This window comes from Schistocerca gregaria, chromosome X (genome assembly GCF_023897955.1).
Source record: "Schistocerca gregaria isolate iqSchGreg1 chromosome X, iqSchGreg1.2, whole genome shotgun sequence".
In the NCBI taxonomy this organism is placed as follows: domain Eukaryota; kingdom Metazoa; phylum Arthropoda; class Insecta; order Orthoptera; family Acrididae; genus Schistocerca; species Schistocerca gregaria.
In genome coordinates this window covers 124,291,156-124,311,164 of record NC_064931.1, presented here as the reverse complement: position 1 = coordinate 124,311,164, position 20,009 = coordinate 124,291,156, and the positions used below count along the sequence as shown (strand labels likewise).

At 37.0% G+C, this 20,009-nt stretch overlaps 1 protein-coding gene across 1 annotated transcript in view; it reads right to left on the bottom strand.

Moving 5' to 3' along the window:
• Positions 1–14,945: 14,945 nt before the first annotated feature.
• The window catches only part of LOC126298790 (serine protease filzig), a 141,645-nt gene continuing 136,581 nt past the window's right edge, over positions 14,946–20,009 (bottom strand). The window contains exon 8 of the mRNA XM_049990251.1: positions 14,946–16,646. Coding sequence (XP_049846208.1) covers positions 16,482–16,646 — 165 coding nt within the window. The 3' untranslated portion in view covers positions 14,946–16,481. The remainder of the gene's footprint in view (positions 16,647–20,009) is intronic.

The window sequence follows — 20,009 nt, the reverse complement described above, 5'->3', positions numbered from 1 at the left end:
CTTACAAGAGGTTTCTAATGTAAAATACAGCACTCTTTTGGAATATCTATAATGTTAATATTAATTGCTCCATGCTCATCCAGGAACAGCAGCATTTTATCTGTCATATCATAAATTTAATAGTAAACAGAATCCACAGACTGTGTGTAGCTTTCCTTCAATTGGCATTTGTGTATTTTAGCTATCATCTTGGAACCAGTTCTTAAGAGAAAGCATATGCCTTAAAATGAATCATGAGTTATCGCTATCACAGTCTTAAGACTTTCGTCTTCCTGTTGTAGATAGTGCTGAGGGCACTTTATCTGCGTTTTTTAACAAAATGTCTTTGCACTATTAATGATCAGATAGAGTACTAGCAAACTTCCGATTCTTTAAAAAATCGAACTCCATTGTGTATGGCAGTGAAAACTAAGTCTCCTAGGCCGTCGTAGGGTGGAGATGAGTGCAATACTACCTCAAAATAAAATAATTAATAACCGAACACCTAATCTAGCCAGTGTATGCAAAAGGCAAAGCATAACTGGGTATTGTACCAAGTTATATTTATTCTTTAATGAGTCGCCTAATCAGGAAAGTTATATGACAAATTAAGGATCTTCAAGTAGAAATCAAGACTACCCTTGCCAGAATTTTATTTGCGCTTAAGTTTCACGAAGTTTAATCAAAAGTTATCAAAGAACAAGAATAACTGATTTAAGAAACGTGACGTTAACATTGTGGTAGGTACCAAAAGAAAGGAAGGCAGCACGGAGAGTGAAACACAGAGATATCCTTATCTGTACAGGTCGCCTATGCAAGACTGAAGAAAGAAAATATAAATTATAATTAAATCAACAATTCAGGTTGCATGCATGAGAATTGAGCTGCTCAGGTTACCGATCGTGCTGTCACGGATTACGAAAACTTACATCTCCTCAAGATCATTAAAGTATGCCAATAATCCCAGATGGCGGTCAGCTCCTGGCTCTTCCTCGAATGATCAAAAATTTACTTTCTCCTGCCCAACGTCCAACCTTTCTAAAATTCAATGTAGAGGGGACGAGAACAAGCTACTGCCAATGTGACGGACGGGAAGCGTAACAAATTTTCCGAAAACTCGGGGGAAAAAATAGCAAACTTAACACTTTCTGCGTACAAGGAGCACGTTTTACTATCAAGAAATGGCACTGCGCTGAAGCAGTGTCACTTCGATTGTGTCAATGGATAAACCACATTTTGGGAGCGAAACGGAACCGACGCTTCCACACTAGTCGAGTGGCATTGCGGTGTCTGGACTTCGAAGTTAGCGCAAAAAGGCATAAATGTCATGCTCAGATTATCAAGAGGGGGTGGCCAAGCATTTAGCGTCCAGCACGTGTGTAGGTGCCCACCTTCTTCACACAAAAGCAGGCCACACCCTTGCTTACACGAAGGCTGCTCAACACCATTGCGAGACGTGCTTGACCTAATGAGAGTCACAGATTGCCCTCTTCCTTCAAAGGAGACCTTAGACCGTACTGGGGCCATCTGAACTGCTAGGGGGGAGCGAAGCTTCCGCTCCACGTACACACATCCAGTGTCCACAAATGAAACTGCAAAATAATGGGCAAAAAATTGAACTGATATCACACAGCAATATGTGACGGTGGCGTCAAACGGCTTCAAACGCCTGTTTAATTTACAAATGCGTTTATGTGTTGAAAATTTGACGTTAAATATCTAAATGGAAAAAAACTTAGAAAATATTTGAAATTATGCTTAAAGTTTATTGGAAATCGCTAAGTGCTCTAATTCTCAAATATTGGACGAATAAAGTCTGGGTATTTGCGCACTGTCAGTTATGCTGCCTCAATACAGACAGTTTCTAACTATAATACTGTCTTATTGTATTAGACATTTAACGTATGATTATACCTTTTAATTAGCAGCTTATGACAACATTGTAAATTTTTACATGCTGTCAATAGTTATATGAAATACTGAGAATATAATTCCCGTCGTCACTGGAAGCCTTTAGTTAGGCGTTCTGCAACTGCTATTTGCTTCTTTGTTCTGGGATAGTCACTCAGTAAAATAGATAAGAATAGGGTCTACAGCACAGTACTTCCTGTCTATTACTGAACGGTTTTGTCTCTTTATTGTTCTCAGGAATTTTCTTGAAGCTCTCTAGTTTGCTACTTTAGAACACTAATGCATATGTCTTAAAGGTATGTGGTATACATAGTGAATATCTGGAGCTTTAGAATGCTTACATACCCTTTACTAAATTTTGTGAAGCGTGTTTTCTTGTCATTAGTCCACAAGCCGCTGATCATAGCACAGTGAAAGTGATTTGGTAATTTTGCACTCTCGTTGTTTCTCCTCTGTTTCATTGAAAGAGTACAGGGGAGAAAACTGAATGAATGCATTAATTTTCCAGTCTGTCGTATTTATACTTAAAGTTTCTTGGAGGTTTTGAAATTTTTTGGTGTCTGTCTTCAAAACTGATTTATTAATAAAGGAAATGAATTTCCTGAATGAGTCTGTTATGAGTGAGGCTTTATGAGAAAAAGTGAAAAATGACTCTTGGAGTTTTAGAAAGTTTTGTAATTCTTGTTGTTTATTTAATAAATGGATGTCATTTGTTTTCTACTTTTCCATGTGGGAGATAGTTCGACCAGTTGTGTGGACTATTTCTACTAAGTAACTATATCCAAGTATATTACTAAATTTATGAATCAACTTTCTGTTTCTTCAATCTGCTGTACTGGAGATCTGATACATTCAAATATTATTAAAATCTTTCACACAAAAGATCACTACAAAAATCTATTTTGTTTCTGTAGCATCTCCCCAGAAATCTGCTATTGATCTGAAACCTGTCACAGCTAACTGTTTTGTTCATTCCACTTTATAAAGAAGTTGAAGGCAGCATCCTTGTATTTCCCAAACACTTTCCATGAAGTATATGAGTTATGGCCAAAAGCCTACCTTCTCCATTTGTACCTTTCAAAGGTACTTTCTATCTGCAGATATCCATTAAGTATTACAAACTCTGTTTGAAGAATTTCTGTTTCCTCCATAATGGATATGAGATCCTGATTGTAAAATTCATTGTTAGAGTGCCAGTATTTTAACATTAATGGTTGTATATAGTAATTCATTCATTCAAGAATCATTTTACAAATTACAGTGATATATGCAACATTTTCCTTTCATTCTTATTTTTTTATCTAATGCAGTGACTTTGATTTTCTTCTGAATATTGTTAAAAAGAGTTAGCATTCCGTTAGCAATATGAGCCCTAGTTGCAGACAACATTTACGCAAACATGTTTCATTCTGTCTATTCTATAGAAAATCTAAGGGTATTTCTGTAAGAGGAATGTGTACAGATGTAAAGTACCTCATAACAACCTGCAAATATATTTCAGACCTCAAATAAGTTGGTAGAAACTTCTTTGGCAACATAAAAAAGGAAAAATAATTACCTGCATGTAACAAACATTAACATTTCTGCAAACAGACTGTCCTTAGCAAAAATTCCTGTAGTATAGATAATTTAAGAAACTCTATAAAATGGAATATGATGGAATCTGTCTCAAAAATGAGAATCCCTTTTTTTTGTTTCATCTACCATCTAATAAGAATCTCTGTGAAATTTGAAATGTGTGCTATAGGAAGAAGTCTGCAACAACTTTGAGTGTCTGAATCTGTTTGATACGTATGTACACATATTTGATAGCATGTTGCTTAGAAAAGGGTGGTACCCAGGACGAAGTGTAATTCTGGAACACAGATTTAAGTTCTTACTTATAACAACATTTCTTCTAGATTGTCAAGTTTCATCAATCATATACACTTACCAAAATAGCAATATCTACATTTACAACTTTTAAAAATTATATAATCAGTGATTTTTGTTCTCCAGAAGTAGTATCTCTAGTCACCGTAAGAAGATTGCACCCACATTAAGCTATATCACTTTTCCTTCTTTAATCTATATCTTCACTTAATTCTCAGCACTCCTGTCAGAAATTATGATCATCTGAATTCCAGTTTCTTTCTGTTAACTAGGTCCCCTCACTATTATTTTAGATAAGTGAGAAATTTGAAGTATGATGTTATAGAAATATGTCTATTTCATTTTACTGAGGAGTTGTTTTTATGCTGTTTCGTTCTGTGCAATGAGAAATTGATTGTATGAGCTGATAATTACGCCAGTACCTATATTATTGGTGATGTAATTGGTATGGTACAGATCATAAGTAAAAAATTAAAAAAAATTTTTTGAGGTGCTAATATCATTCAGGCAAATGGTTCATAATAATGAAACATAACTTTGCAAGTATTATAAAAGACAACACATATTTCATGAGTACACAAGACATGTGTAATGGTATCAACTGCCTCTTCATAATTTTCTTGAAAGTCCATGAATGTGACTAACTTAGATCTTGCCACATACACTAATCAATAACTCTACAGAAAGTATTTAGGTGGTGGAAGATCAGAAGTCATGGATAATTAATGCATATGATCAGTCCTAGAAGTTTAATCACATGAACAAAGATACGAAATTTCCTCAGCAGTGCAATTCAGTGATTTACATTATTCAGTGTCTCCTGGTGTGTCTTCGAAAAGAGAGTTTGGATTATTGTCTTTCAAGTCAAACCGCCATGTCACTCTGTTATTTTCTCATTAAATGATGTATCAATTACCAAGTGTGGTACCCTGTCAGGCTAGTATCTACTATTTCATTTTATGACCTACCCAGACAGCATAAAAAGCTCATTAAACATGACAGAAATATAGGTCTTATTTTTGAACTCTGACAGAAGCTGAAAAAATTTATTTGAACACACATACAATTTGTTGTGTTTTTCTGTGGAATGTCTTAACAATTGATATATGCCTTTTAATCCATTTAATGAGCAAATTAATTAGTTCAATGTTTCAGAGATCATGATAAATGATAACAGTTCAAACATGTAAGCCTTGATATATGAATTTAGGGAACCATTGACAAATGGACTACACAGATTTAGCCTTTCTGCATTTGTTTACCAGTGGGAAGGTCTACTGTTAGTGTCTGTTGTGATGTACTCTGCTGCTTACACACAGTCTTCAATGGTTCAATATTCCAAGCTTGAGAACTTACTATGTATTGCCCATCCATTTCTACACTCCAACATTTATGTCATCAAGAGATAAAATTTTTTATTTGAAGTGGAATGGCAAATTGTTTCTCTGCCCAAATATTTATATAGACATGGAATCATACCTGTAAGTTTTATCTCCTGTAACATCATTTGCAGTACCACTACTACCATCACTGTCATTCAACTTGAATGTTTTTTGCTTTAATTTGCTGAAATTTGTTAAGAACCCAACCTTCTATACCTCTGTTTATTTCTGGGATCATATGTTACACACAATTGTGTACCTTTTCTTCTAGCTATGTCAGTTAATTAGTGTCTGCCTCAGAACTTCTGTTTGCTTCCTTTCTCCTTTTCCTTCTGAAGTCCTGGTGATTTATATCAGTATTATGTTAAATGTAGTGCTCACTGAGAAGATTAGTTTTACTTCATCAATGTGCACATTCCTTCATTAAATTTTCTTTCTATTTCATGTAACAACTTGTAATGCTTGTTTATTGCCATGCTCATATCAGAAATTTACACCATTTACTTCCCTCTTGTACTGATGTCATTCTCTTCTTATCACCAATACCACAGCTGTATATCTTATTAATATGATTCACTTGCTGCAGTCTGAACTCATTGTTTTGTTGACTTGTGCCTACAAAGAAAGAAAATGAGATTCCCCCCTACACTACTAACAGAAATCAGTGAACACTGTCATCACTTATTTATTTATCAAATTTGCAATTGCTATTTACCTCAAAATACATAGCTTTCCTTATGTGGTCTAATTCTCCTGTGTATTATAGTTCTTAAAGTCCTGTCCTATCATTATTTCATAGTGGCTGATACATGTCTTCTCTGTGTGCAAAGGAGATTTTTCAATGTTTTTGCTTTTAATTGTGATATTGATAATATTGTTAGAAATATGATAGCTGGATTATCTTCAGTGCATGATAGCTAAGAACAGCATTTGTGGTGTTTTGTAAGAATCAGTGAACAGTTTGTGAGGACACAGAATTAAGAGTTTTGAGTTACAAAGTACTTAAGGCAGATGACCAGCTATTAAATTTGAATGTATGTGCTGGTACCTTTAAGAAAATATTGTGCTACTGAGTAATTCTTAATGAATTAATTTCATGAATTAAATGGATGATCTTTCATTGTTGACATGTTCACAACATGTATCATACACACTGATAGTTCAGTGCCATCACATATTCCATGGAGGAGACACATTGTCGGTATTACTACTTCATATGTGAGTAGTGCAATGTGAATAATGGTAAGTTATATTGGTACATGACTTTATGTAACTGTGATTGTCTTAACAGACATCCAGCAAGATGAACCCCTGCTGCTGTAAGAATTATGTCCTTTGAGTACAAGTTTTGCATGTTTTTTCCAGTTTTCAGTCATGGGAATACATGTTGCCTGAATTTAACATGCCAAAAAGATTTACATGCCATAACAACACATTTACATTCACTGAAGCCCATAGACCTCATTCTATTAGACTTCATGAGTATGAGTGGCAAGAATAATTTACTAGCAAAGTACATTTCTGTTTTAATCTGATTGTTAGCATTATTCCAGCTGTGATTTTTGCAAAGAGAGAAATATGTCTTTTTTAATCATATTTACGTTATGACCATTAATATTCATATTAAAGATTACAACTACAACCTGAAATAACTGTACAAACAAATCCAGAGGTACAGATGAAAATGATATACATTTTCTAAAGATGTTTGTGTTTTGTTGTTGGGGTGGGGGTGGGGGGGGTGGGAGTGAGAGAGAGATGTTATTTAACTTTACACAAAGAAATATCTTCAGTAGTTTTCTTCTCAAGTTAGCTCTGTGCCATTTCTACCAGCTCTCTTTAAACAGATTTATATTATCCTACATTTTATTTTCACAATCTTATGCTACTTCAGTCACTCACTCTTTATCTACTCATTGGTTACTTATGTCTTCCATTTATGACTTGGGTAACATATGTTAATGATATTAAGTGTGTTCTGTTTGGAAAAACTAATTCCACTTTGGTAGACATGATTACTAATTGATAATTTACGGGAAGTATGTGAATCTGAAATTAGAAAAAAACTTAATCTGGGAATAGAAAATAAGTTTCAATATACAGGTCAATAACTTATTGTAGTTTACATCAGGCATACTACTAATTCTAAGCAAACGTCCAATAGTAATGAATTTTAAAAAACTAAAAAGAAGAAACAAAATTAGATTATTTTTAAAAAGGTTTCCTTTCAGTTGGATGTATAATATAATTACTAAAATGATTACTTGAAGTGATTAGTAGTCTTTGGAGTTACTGTCTATCAGGATAACTTTTGAATACTTGGGGTATCTTTGTACCATTTTCTACTTCTATTTCCAATGTCTGGTATTTCCCCAGCTTGCACATTTATCTACAACTGTCTGAGTACCTGACATTATCTGGGTATGTATTTATTCCATTTCTATTAGTGCATCTCTATGTTCACCCTCTGTCTGTCTCTACCACTTCCCTATCTGTACATATCCTATTGCTCTCTCTTTCCCTGCTCATCTGCTTTCCCCTCTTTCTGTCGATCTGCTAGTCCTCTCTCTTGCTGCTCATCTACTCCATCCCCCTCTCTCTATCCATCTGCTACTCCTCCCTCTCTCTGTCCCTCTACTACTGCTTTCTCTTTGCCCATTTCCTTCCCCTTCTCTATGCATCTCACCTTTTCCCCTCTCTCAGTCCATGTTCTTCTCTGCCGTCCCTCTGACCATCTCCTCCTATCCCCTCTCTTTGCCCATCACCCCCTCTGTCCACGTCCTTCTCCCCCACTCCCTTCTCTCTCTGTACACCTCCTCCACATATCTGTGTCCACCTCCTTCTCCCCCTTCTCTGTCCGCCTCCTCCACTCCCCACTCTCATTTCATTCCCTCCTACCCCTCTCCCACCCAATATGCAACTCCTGACTCTCTCTTTCCATCTGCTCCTCTCCAATCCATCTGTTCATCTGGTCAACCACCCCTCTGTCCAACTGCTCCTTCACCCTATGGTTCTTCCTCCCCACTTTCTATCTCCTCCTTCTCCTCTCTCTATCCATCTCCTACTCTTCCTTTTGTGTGTCCATTCCTCCTCTTCATTCTCTGTCAATCTCCTCCTCCCCTATCTGTATCCATCTGCTCCATCCCTCTCTCCATTCAGATCATCCACCTTCTCTCACCATTACCAAGTTATCACCTCCGCCCCCACTGGCAGGCAGGTGGTTCTTATCCTCACAGCATTTATTTCCAGAGAGAAACTAACACATGTACCAAGCTTCGTTGAAATCGATCCGGGGGTTTAGAAGCAGGCTTTTATCTCTAGCTTTGCCCACATACCTACGTCTTGATATATGTAGCATATATTAAGTATATTTCACACATATTTGTAGCCATACGTCACTGACATCAGTTTCGTTTCCGCGCAGCTTATTGTTTGTGATTTCTTATCTCCTGAAATACATGTCATACAGTGATATAATTTTGACCGTACATTTAGCGACATATGTGGATACTGTCTGCAAAATGTGTTGCACTAGAGTTAGTAGTAAAAAAGTAATAAATTCAAACGTCATAAGTGATGAGACAGTTTTACTGCATGAACGCCGAAAATGTAAGTCACAAACTTATTTTTCATCATTTTGTGGGACTGTCCGAGAGAAAAATTTCGTAAGAGTATGAAATTGTGTGTACAGTTTGTTGTAAGTCACTAAGTGCTCTCATTATCAAATACTAGATGTATGAAATCTTTCATCCCACCCCTTCCCTTTGCTGGGTAGGTGATTCTTACCCCCAAAGTGATTCTTTCCAGACTATAAGTGATTGTGCACCAAGTTTCGTGGACATTGGCCCAGTGGCTTATGAGGAGGTCTGGAACACACATAAATGCACTCTAAGACAAATAAGAGGACGCACCACGAACCATTTATCCAGATTTGTTGTTGTTTAGCTGTAGACAAAAACACCCTAAAAAGACCCCACAAAATAACGCTAACGAGACCAGCTACATACCAACAAACTATATATTGAAAGTACCCGATAAAATAAACACCATGCTAATAAATACAAATGTGAATTAGCCTCCAGAACAACAAATAATATTAACACAAAACTACGAATGGGAAAACCCATACAACACAAACATTTAAACTCTAGAATCTACAAAATTTACTGAAATAACTGCACAGAATTTTTTGTAGAACACAGGGGAAGACATTTCATCGTTAGATTCAGAGAATGCCACCCGAGAGAAACTAATTGCAACTTCTTTACAGGTACACATTCTAAAATTGAACTCACGAATTTGACAACACTGAAAACGCAATACAAATCCTGCAAAAAGATCCCAAAAGGTCCAATCATGAATATTCTGGTGGAATTTGAAATATACGTACACACCAAGGGTTATCCCTACGGCATACTAAACGTACAAGCCGATTTCAGGCACACAAAGTTATAAAAAAAATTCATTGAAATTTTTATACAGATAAAGTATAACGAACACACATTAGAATAAATATTCCGTTAATATACTGGTATATACACAAACTGTCCTGTGTTTACTTGGGAACAATGTAAGGATTCTTTATTCCCAATGTGAAAAATGTTTTAGCTGTTGCATCTGATATGGCTAAATATTTCACTGATGGATATCATTAGCCTCGGAAAGTCTATAGAACCTCAAAGGGGCTAGAAGTCAGCCATGGGCTTTTGAAAGGTTGTATTTCTACATTCATCTACAGTGGGTCAGGAAATTCACAGTAAAGTTATGTTAGCTCAGCTCCTTCAAAAAATGGTTCAAATGGCTCTGAGCACTATGGGACTCAACTGCTGTGGTCATCAGTCCCCTAGAACTTAGATCTAATTAAACCTAACTAACCTAAGGACATCACACACATCCATGCCCGAAGCAGGATTCGAACCTGCGACCGTAGCAGTCGCGCGGTCAGCTCCTTATGAGTGTATGTTAACAGTGAAATATTTATGCTACTCCAATGCGTCCTGAGTCCCTTCTTTAATATGATAGGATGTTGAGCATGCTGATTTGTAATTTACAGGTTACAAGCTGCAGTTCTTTCGTTCCATCAACCTCTGTTGTTCTGTAACCTTGTGCTTAAACATTCTTCCACCATAACCTGCCGCTAAAGTGAGCTGGCACAAGGAAAAATCTTAACAGTTGTAAGTTTGATATAACTACAGTTCTGCTACTACTAGATAGAAAAATATCAGTTCTAGGGACGATAAAACCTTCAACAAATGTAGAACAACCTATAGTGTGTGTGATCAATGAAAAATGTATGTTCATATGCCACAAAAAACATACATAACTATTTAGGAAATCGTCTCTCAAACACTATTGAACAAAATGAACAACTGTGCAAAAAAAAATACATCACATAGTCTTAAGGAAGCACCTATAAAACACAATGTTCCAAAGATATTCTTAAACTAATCATTTTAGAATTAAATGGGACTAAAATCAGAAGCATGCCAAATATTCTCACAGTTGTAACAAGGAGGACATAAGTTGACTCAAGGAGATGGAATTGCCTGATATTTGGAAAAAGTCAACAGCTTCAGTAGCATGAAAAGTCTTCCAAGCCAAAATCTAGAAAAGCCTGAGGTCTTCCATGATCTTCATATGCATCAGCCTCCACTAGTATATTTAATGAAGTGCTACTATCATATTCACCAGACATGTGAGCATGAATATCACCTGAGCACACAAAAAAAACCACTCATTTGTTGAGAGTAGTACAAGTGACAGCAACATTTACTGCCATCCAGTTCCTATAATTATGGAAGTACATTACAGGGCACCAGTGCCTTGTATGAGGCATTTTCAGTCAGTGGGAGGCATTATTGCGTAATTGCTGCAGTAAAATTCCAAACTCAGAGTGTACTGAATAGACAAAATCTATATTAATTCAGGTGTATAGAATAACACACGTGGTCATAGATGCTAATAGAATAAATCATATGTGATACCACCCACAAATGCAAGCAAAGTCTTTTTATTAAGTAAGACATTAACTGTAACTGGAACAGAGAACTAAAATAACAAAATGTCACAAAGTGATAAGATATAGGAAAAATAGGTGTAAGAAAGATGTAGTATGAATGAAGCAAACACCTCTCTTTAAGAAAGGTGATAGTAGGGATGTCAATAATTAAGGACTTTTTTCACTGCTGACATCATTTTTTCAAAATTTCTGAGAAGGCGATGTTTTTTAGAATAATATCTCACCTAAGCAGCAACAATATCTTCAGCAAATCACAATTTGAATTTCAGAAGAGTTGCTCTACTGTGAATGCCTTTTACATGTTCAGATACCAAATTTTACAAGCATTAAATAACACTGGTTGGTATTTTATGCAATTCATCCATGGCATTTGACTATGAATCAGAGTATTCTCCTAGATAAACTGAAGTTTTATGGGACTGATGGCATAGTCAGCCAATGATTAATCTGTTAATTAAGCAAAAGAGGGCTAAAAGTTGTACTTAAACCAATGTACTCCAGGGACAATGTTCTGCCAGGGGAGAAATCACATATAGAGCTCCCCAAGGCTCAATCATAGGTCTGCTGTTGTCAATCATATATTTGTAAATCATCTTCCATCTAATATACAACAAGCAGAAGTAGCTCTTTTTGCTGATGACACTAGTATTGTCATTGATTAAATCACACTTACAAGAACAGAAGACAGAAAAACTGTGGCTTTCACTTCATACAACAACTTAGTTCAGCCAGATTTGCACTTCGAATAGTTACAAATGTTGAGGAGAGACAAGTTAGTAAGTTGACATATTTTCATTGAGTAATGTCATATGGAATAATGTTCTGGGGTTGCTGATATTTAAGAAATAAAGTCTTCATTGCACAAAAATGGGCCGTAAGAATAATTTGTGGTGCTCACGTATGAGCATCTTGTAGGCATCTGTTCAAAGGGTTGGGCATTCTGCCTATTGCTTCGCAGTATACTTATTCTCTCATGATGTTTGTTTTATACAATCCCATGAAGTTCAAAAGGAATGATGATATCCATAATTAGAAAACCAGAAGGAAGAACGACATTCATTACTCCACATTAAAGTTGTATTTAGCACAAAAAGGGGTGCAAAATGCCACAACTATAATTTTTATAATATAATTTTAAAATATCTTGCAGACAGCAAAATAAAATCTGAAAACAAACTGAAAAAGTTTCTCTTTGACAACTCCTTCTATTCTATTGCAGGATTTTTATTATTGAATGTGTAAAAGATGGTGGACAGAATTACTAACTCACATCTGTACAGTTAATAATTAAAACAAACACAGAAATATTCAGCATGTAGCCATATTTACAAATTAATTTGCAAAGTGAATGAAACTGACTCATTCCACATCATAATGATTTATTGTGCAAATAATTCCTAGAACATAAATGGATTACATTAACTGACTGAAGTTACTATAACCCTAATCACTAAATTTTGTGCTGGCAATCTTTTAAAATGTGTGGCTTGCATACATGATGGAAATGTATCAATTGACTGACAATCACACATCAGCTAATATGATTGAAGTACGTACGGAAATTGTTAGTGTCCGATATTTCATTCATGTCTATCATAGAAATCTTGTGTAGTAAAGAAACGTAAAGCAATCACCAAATCATGGCATATTTAAGGGGAACATGTTCTCATTATGTTCTTGGTGTCCATTATCAAGCAGTCTGTATAATGTTACTAATATAATAGGTTATGATTAATTACTCTGAACAATAGTATAAATTGTTAATGACAGATGATTGTATGAATTTATATTTGTAAACTTAAGTACTTTTTTGTTCTGATAAAGCATTAACATGTTTAAATTTATGGTTATGATGTTGCTACACAAACAGACATTTATGTGATATGCCATATACCATACAGTGCCTAATGAATTTATGGCAACTGAACAGTTCACTTGAGCTGAATGGTAAATTTTCAGTCCAGAAATTTTTTTTGTCTGTCAGACCATACCATCTGTTCACAAATTTCCATCATAGATATTTACCACTAGCTGTATAATTCCCTCCATCTTTCAGAGTTTACAGTTGTATGTGACTCACAGCTTGGTATGATCCTTCAGATTTGATGCCGTTTCAAGCAACTTCCTAGTTGCCCTAAGATGTCAGAGTGGACACTGAATCATTTAGTGCAACCAGAGAAAAACACTAAGACAGTCACCAAGATCAGAACAGGAGACCTTTGCAAAAGTAAACTGCAGTACTTAACACAATGCTAGGAAGTTAATTAGTTTAGTAGTTAGAAAACTTGAAATTCACATGAAGGAACTGTAGTGGATTATGAATTCCTTATCTGTATTTTTCTGTGTACTGACGTGTGAGAATATGAATGTAAAGAGTTGCTGCCAGAATGAAGCAGCAACAGGGTTGTTATTTGCCTGTTGGCCATAACATGTTCAGAGAGGGAAATACTGATTAATTTAATCTGGAAACTGTCTGCATAAATCAGTTTAAATCACAAGGATCTATCGCTCTGTATGTCCACTACTAAAGGTCCTTATCATGAAGAATTACACTGAATTTTTAATGGCTCCATGAGTGACTGTGAATCTGAGCAAACTTTGAAACATTGTCTGGTAATCATTGTGGGATTCAGAATGGCAGCAGATTATGTTTTGTGATGGATCCAACTTTTGTCTACGCAAGAATCAAGTGAAGCTTATTTGGAGGAGCCCCAGTGAAACCAAGTGTCATACTTTATAGTTCAAAAACTAGGCATTGATCGTGAGCTCCCACGATGGCAAAGACATCCATTCCAGGTACCTTAACAGTATGCTTCTGTGTCATGGAGCTAGTGCTTACACTGGACTGAGCAAATTGGTGATCGCTAATTGTATCAACAACATCTGAGCAGCAGCTATCTTGACAGAAATTACTAACAGTCGGATAGCATTCTGTGGCCAGCAGCTTCACCTGATCTCTTTTTGCTGATGGGAAGTATTGTAGTCATCAGTTGAAAGATTGGTGTGATGTTGCTCTCAGTGCTAGCCTGTCATGTGGAAGTCTTTAATAACTGCATCAGTAATGTACCCTACACTCATCTGAGCCTGCTTATTCTATTCTACATCTTCAGTGGGGTTCCTCCTACACTCACCTCCCGCTCCATACTTGGTCCATTATGAATTTAGCTATTCCTCAGTGCTTCAGGATGTGTTCTATCAACCACTGCCTTCTTTCAGTCAATTCTATTCAGAATCTCATCATCAGTTACTAGTTACTTCATATACCCATATATTCTTCAGCATTCTTCTGTCTTTATTGTTTATCCACATTTCATTTCCTTGTAAGGCTCACCCGAAATGAATACTCTCTGACAGAAAATGTGTGAGATGAAAACACCTTAGGTAACCTTCTTCTGTGTGAAAATGCTCAGGAACTGTGTGCTATAATTGAAGTTGTTTGAATTGTATTATAACAGGAAAACATTACTGACACTCTGACAGAATTTCAATGATTTTTTAAAATACCTGCGTGTGTATTTGTCTTTGTAATATAGTTCCTGTACCAGTAAATATTTTTTATTTGGTTACACACTGCTGCGCACTTACCTCTTGTGTGGGTTCCGTATATATCAGACCAGAGGTTACCGAATTTTTCCTCTGATGGCATACTTTGGGAATTCTGGTTCTTTGATGTATCACCTTACTTGAATTGAAGGGTAATAATTTTTTTTAAAGTAGAAATACTTGTTTTATCAAGTGATTACTTTAATTTCAAATCATTACTAATAGCACAGAGATCATAATAAAATAAAAAATAATTAGTGCTGTCAAAACATAAAAAAGGAAATGCCATTCTATTAAAAGTTTTTCACAGAGTGCTTATTAACTTCCCATGGAACACTACTGATCCTTGGAACATAGTTTGGGAAATCCTGTATTAGACTGGTCAAGCATCTCCATTAAAAAATGAAATCTGCAGAATGGGAGATTAAATGTGGATTGTTGAAGTAGTTGTAGTTTTCGCAGTCTGTTTTAAACTCACATCTTTGTGGCAGGTATTCAACATACTGAAATAGGAACTGGGGGAAAGTAAATAAAAGTTTCCATTTTTTGAAGGAAAACTGTTTTTATTTATTTAACGGTATTATTTTCATTTATACCTCCAGTTATCTCTGGTATGTGGTAAACTGAATAGCTATGCATCAATAAATGTTGGTTTTGAAGCTGTGTGTTTTATTAGTGCCATGCTTTCCTCACAGGGATGTTTGTGTACAGTTTGGACAAGTATCCGTAATCCTTTTTCCAAAACAGAAATCGTGTGTTTTATTACTGGTGTGCTTTCCTCACTGGCATACTTGTATACAGTTTAAACGAACAGATATAATCCTTTTTACCAAACAGGAGTCATCAGCAGTAACAAACATTATTCCCAGCAATGTGTTTTCGCATTATAACAATAACACTTCGTATTTACAGTAGCTTAGACTTAAATTGTATTTAACACATGATTTAGGCACTAAAATGAAAATAACATTTACAAATTAAATAGTTTGCTTTTCATTTTGTAACAAATATATTAAAATTAATATGTTATAATATTTCTAATGTAAACAAAATAAATAATATTGTTGGAGTGTATAATGTTCAGATAAGCACTGCAATGGAATAAAATCTCTTCTACAACAATGTTTCTCTACTAAAAACAGAACAATTTTTAAAATTTTCTGTTACAGTTGTTTGGTTTTAGGTGTTTCAGTCTTACATTACTAATGCCACTGATTCTTCTCGGTAAGAAGACATTTCAACTTTCAATTTTTACAGGCACAGTAAATTATAAATTCATTATTGCACGATACTAAAAGTGGCCATGTGTGGTGCCACTTTGAAGTAGGAAATATATATGTGAGATCTTGTCGACTGAGTCAGGTAGATTAATGTGCCAGAAAAAACTGATCAGCCACTGTTAGTAAAATGAAAGCTTCTGAGAATAAACTTTTGTTGTAACAACATAAAATGCAGTTTTTCCTATAAAAAATAAAAACTGTAAACTTCTGCATGAGCGGAAATTTTGGTCAACCTTTGCAATTGTTTTTGCTCTCCTGGCAACCTTCTAGTTGCTGATATGTCGAATTTTACGTACTGTACAGTAGATAATATTACTCCTGTTGGAAAGTGCTTCATTACTGATACAGTAACTGCACATAATTTACTGTGTAATAAATATAAGTTAAATATAAATTAATTTAAAATGATTATGGCAGTCAATACTTCCGCACTTGTGAGATGCTTTATGTAGGAAGTCCATCCTCGAGACACCACTAATGGGGTCGTGGTTAGAGTCACTGCACGCCGGTGATGCTCTGTAGCCAGGGCTTGTAGTAGGTGGTGCGCATGTAGACTCCGGGCAGGTAGGGGGAGGCGCACTTGATACCGTGGGACACGGTACCCACCAGCACCCAGCGACCGTCGTCCCGTTCCATCATCAGCGGGCCGCCGCTGTCCCCCTGCACACATACAAGAGACTCTGAGACAAGCGTCTCCACCAGCATTCAAACATAAGCGGCTCCCTATAGAAGGGAGCTTCTGAGCGTAGCAAACTCAATCGCTGGCGATTTGTGAACTAGTACCATAGAGCGTGCGCAGCAACATTGGAACGCTTGGACGTCTTCTTCCTGCTCGAATGACTTTCACTTAAGTCCAAGTACTGTGTACTAAGCTCAGCAGAGAAAACATGGGTGGGGCAAACAAAAAGGGCTTGGACGAGTGGATACGATTGGACGTTAATTTGTGGCAGATTTAACAGAGGAGGAAAATACCTACAGTTACTTTCAACAGGATGGAACATCTGGCCATATAGCCGGACGAACCATGGAGCACATTTACACAATCTTCAAGGCTGGCAAAGTTGTTAGCATAGGTCAGTCTGGCCGCAGCCCTAGCTGGCCACCCAGGTAACCTGATCTGTCAGTGTACTATTACTCTGTGTGGGGAGCCGTCAAGTATCGCAACAATCCTTATAGTCTTCAAGAACTGCTACAGAACATTTCGGATGAGAATGCAGCAATTCCAAAGTCCAGCTTCGATCCGCATTCAGCAGATTGCTTCCCAGGGCCCAAAAGTGTCAAGAGATGAATGGTGGTCACTTTGAACATATGCTATAGTCAGGTAAATACTGTATTTCCTTTCTTCTGGTGTTTTCCTTGTACTTTGGAACTCTGTTCACCAAGCCACTTCTATTTACCCCACGCTGTATCAGTCAGCTCTTTGGAAGAGCACACTGGTCGCTTTGGAGCGTTAGAGGTACAAGGTGTAATCAAAAAGTACAGTAAAGAATTTTATTTGAAACAGAGAAATAGGCTTAGATGGAATTTGATTTAATCACCTTCAAATTACTTATCCCAAAGTTGAATCCATGAACAGAATGCACTTCTGTTTCAGCTGCTCTGTCATGGCTTTCTCAGTGTCAGGAATGGTGTCAAAACGTTTTCCTTTAAGCGCGGTTTTAATTTTTGGGAATAGCTAAACATGGTGCTAAATGTGGTAATGCTTATGTGTAGAGACAAGAATACCGCCTAAAAACTGCGAATTAAAAGCTAGGTGTGGCACGGAGCGTTGTCGTCATGAGAAAGGAAGCCATTGGCCCATTTTTTTTTTGTTTTTTTCTTCGTACATCGTTTCACAAACTTTGCAGTACGCCCTTGGAAAATTCGGCGTTCACAGTTGCTCCCATTGGAACGATCTGTGATCGCATTATACCATCAATATCGAAAAAACAACAGGGATCATGACCTTAATATTAGATTTTGACTGACGTGCGTTTTGGATCAAGTAGATTCACTGATTGTCCACTGGAATCTCTGAGTTTTCGTCTGAAGGTCATACACATAGACCCAAGTTCCACCTCCGGTTACAATTTTGGACGTGAAGTCTGAATCTGAATGAAGACAATTTCAACTCCGTGCAAACTGACAAACGATTTTCCTTCTATTCATCACTCAAAAGTCTGTGAACAAATTTTGCACTCACACGTCTCATTTGCAAATTATCGGTTAAAATGTTTTGCCCGGACTCGTACGAGATGCTAACTTCTACGGTAAGCACTTGAATAGTTATTCGGCTGTTCGAAAAAACAGTTTTTTACCAATTTTTTTCGCACGGTTTTTGCGGTTAATGGTCCAGATTCTACCTAACCATTTCCGCTTTTAAATCGCTCTACCCTTTTTAAACTGTTTACAGAGTTAAGAGTATTATCGCCGTACACAAATTTCATGAGTTTCTTTGGCACTTTCTTGCGACTTGAAGCAGAACTGTTTCCAGTTGTTCGAAATCCATGACGCGCGACAGCCACGGTAAACACAACCTCACTGTAACGTCTTTGGACGCTGATTGGTAAGTCATGACGTGTTCCAACGTGACACTGTCTCAACGCATCAGGATATCGGAGAAATTACATCAAATGGTGGTAGAGTCGGCAGTTGCTGCTAAAGAAATTCATTCGCCGTGTTTTTTGATCACATGTCGTAGTATAGAACTGGTACCAGGCAATGATGTGGCTTTCCACTGTTGACGTTAATTCATGAAAAAGAAATTGTGCGTGTGGGGCGGGAGGGGGGGGGGGGAGGGGGAGGGGCGTAGTTAGATGGTTCGACGTGGTGATTCGACAGAACGGCGGAAAGGAGCTGTGTGGACGTGCACACGACCACACAATGAATGAAGTTTCCCGTATCAACGTGTACTGTCCAACGTGTCTGCAAGGAATAGTGTATGACTCGCCGTCATGTAACATGGCGTAAGAAAAGTTTCCGTAAAAAGATTCTTACTGATAGGTAACGTCTGATCAATGACAACTGGTTTCAAACCGGACAGAAAGTGCTTGTCTCGGTCACCGTAGATCCATGTAAACCAGTTTCCTAGCGAGCACTGCGAAGGCAAGAGAGTGCAACGGATATATGAAGTCGGAAACTCCCCAAAGGGCTATTGATCAAAGCTGCACGTAAAGCTGCACCGCTTCAGTGGGCCAAACTACACAGAAACTGGAGAGTATCAGACTGGAGGAGTGTCGTGTGATCCGATGAGTTGCGATTTTGCCTCTTTTCAGATAACTAAAACTGTAACAAAGCGCCACAAAAGAGAACAGGATTTATATCAGCTTTCTGAGCAAGCAGGATTTTGGAAAAATCGCATCGAGATAAGTCGACTTCTTATAAAGAAAATAACCGATTATGACGTTAGGATTCATCTGACCTTTAGGCATTATCGAAAAGATTTGGACTCCGTGGAGATTTGGGCAATCATAAAGGCCGTTGAACATGCCAGGGTTAATTCAGGGTATACAAAGCACCTCAAATACGTCTATCAATAGGCAGTAATGACAGTTAGAGTGCATGAATACCTTGTCACCAGTAAGGTCCAAAACGGCAAAGGAGTTCGCCATGGTGACACCATCTCTCTGAAACTGTTCACCCTTCCATTAGAAAGTATATTCAAATGACTAGACTTCAATTATATAGAGCGTATCTGAACCATCTGTACACGTCCGACGACGTTGCACTCATAAGTGAAGATCTGGAAGAATTAAAGAGTATGATCCAAGGATTGAAACTAGCAACTGCAATGATTGTTTTGGAAATGAACATCAATAGAACTAAACCCAGACAACCAACCACTTACAGTCGGAAACCAGTGTATGGATAGTATTGACCAAAACATCTACCTTGGCCACAAAATGAAACTGGAGAAAAACAATCAGAATACAGAAATTCCTCGCAGAACAGGACTGAGCTGGCCAGCATCCTAGAAACTATGATTTATCCCAAACAACAAGGATGTTCCAGATAACCTGAAGGCGAAGCTCTATAACATGTGCA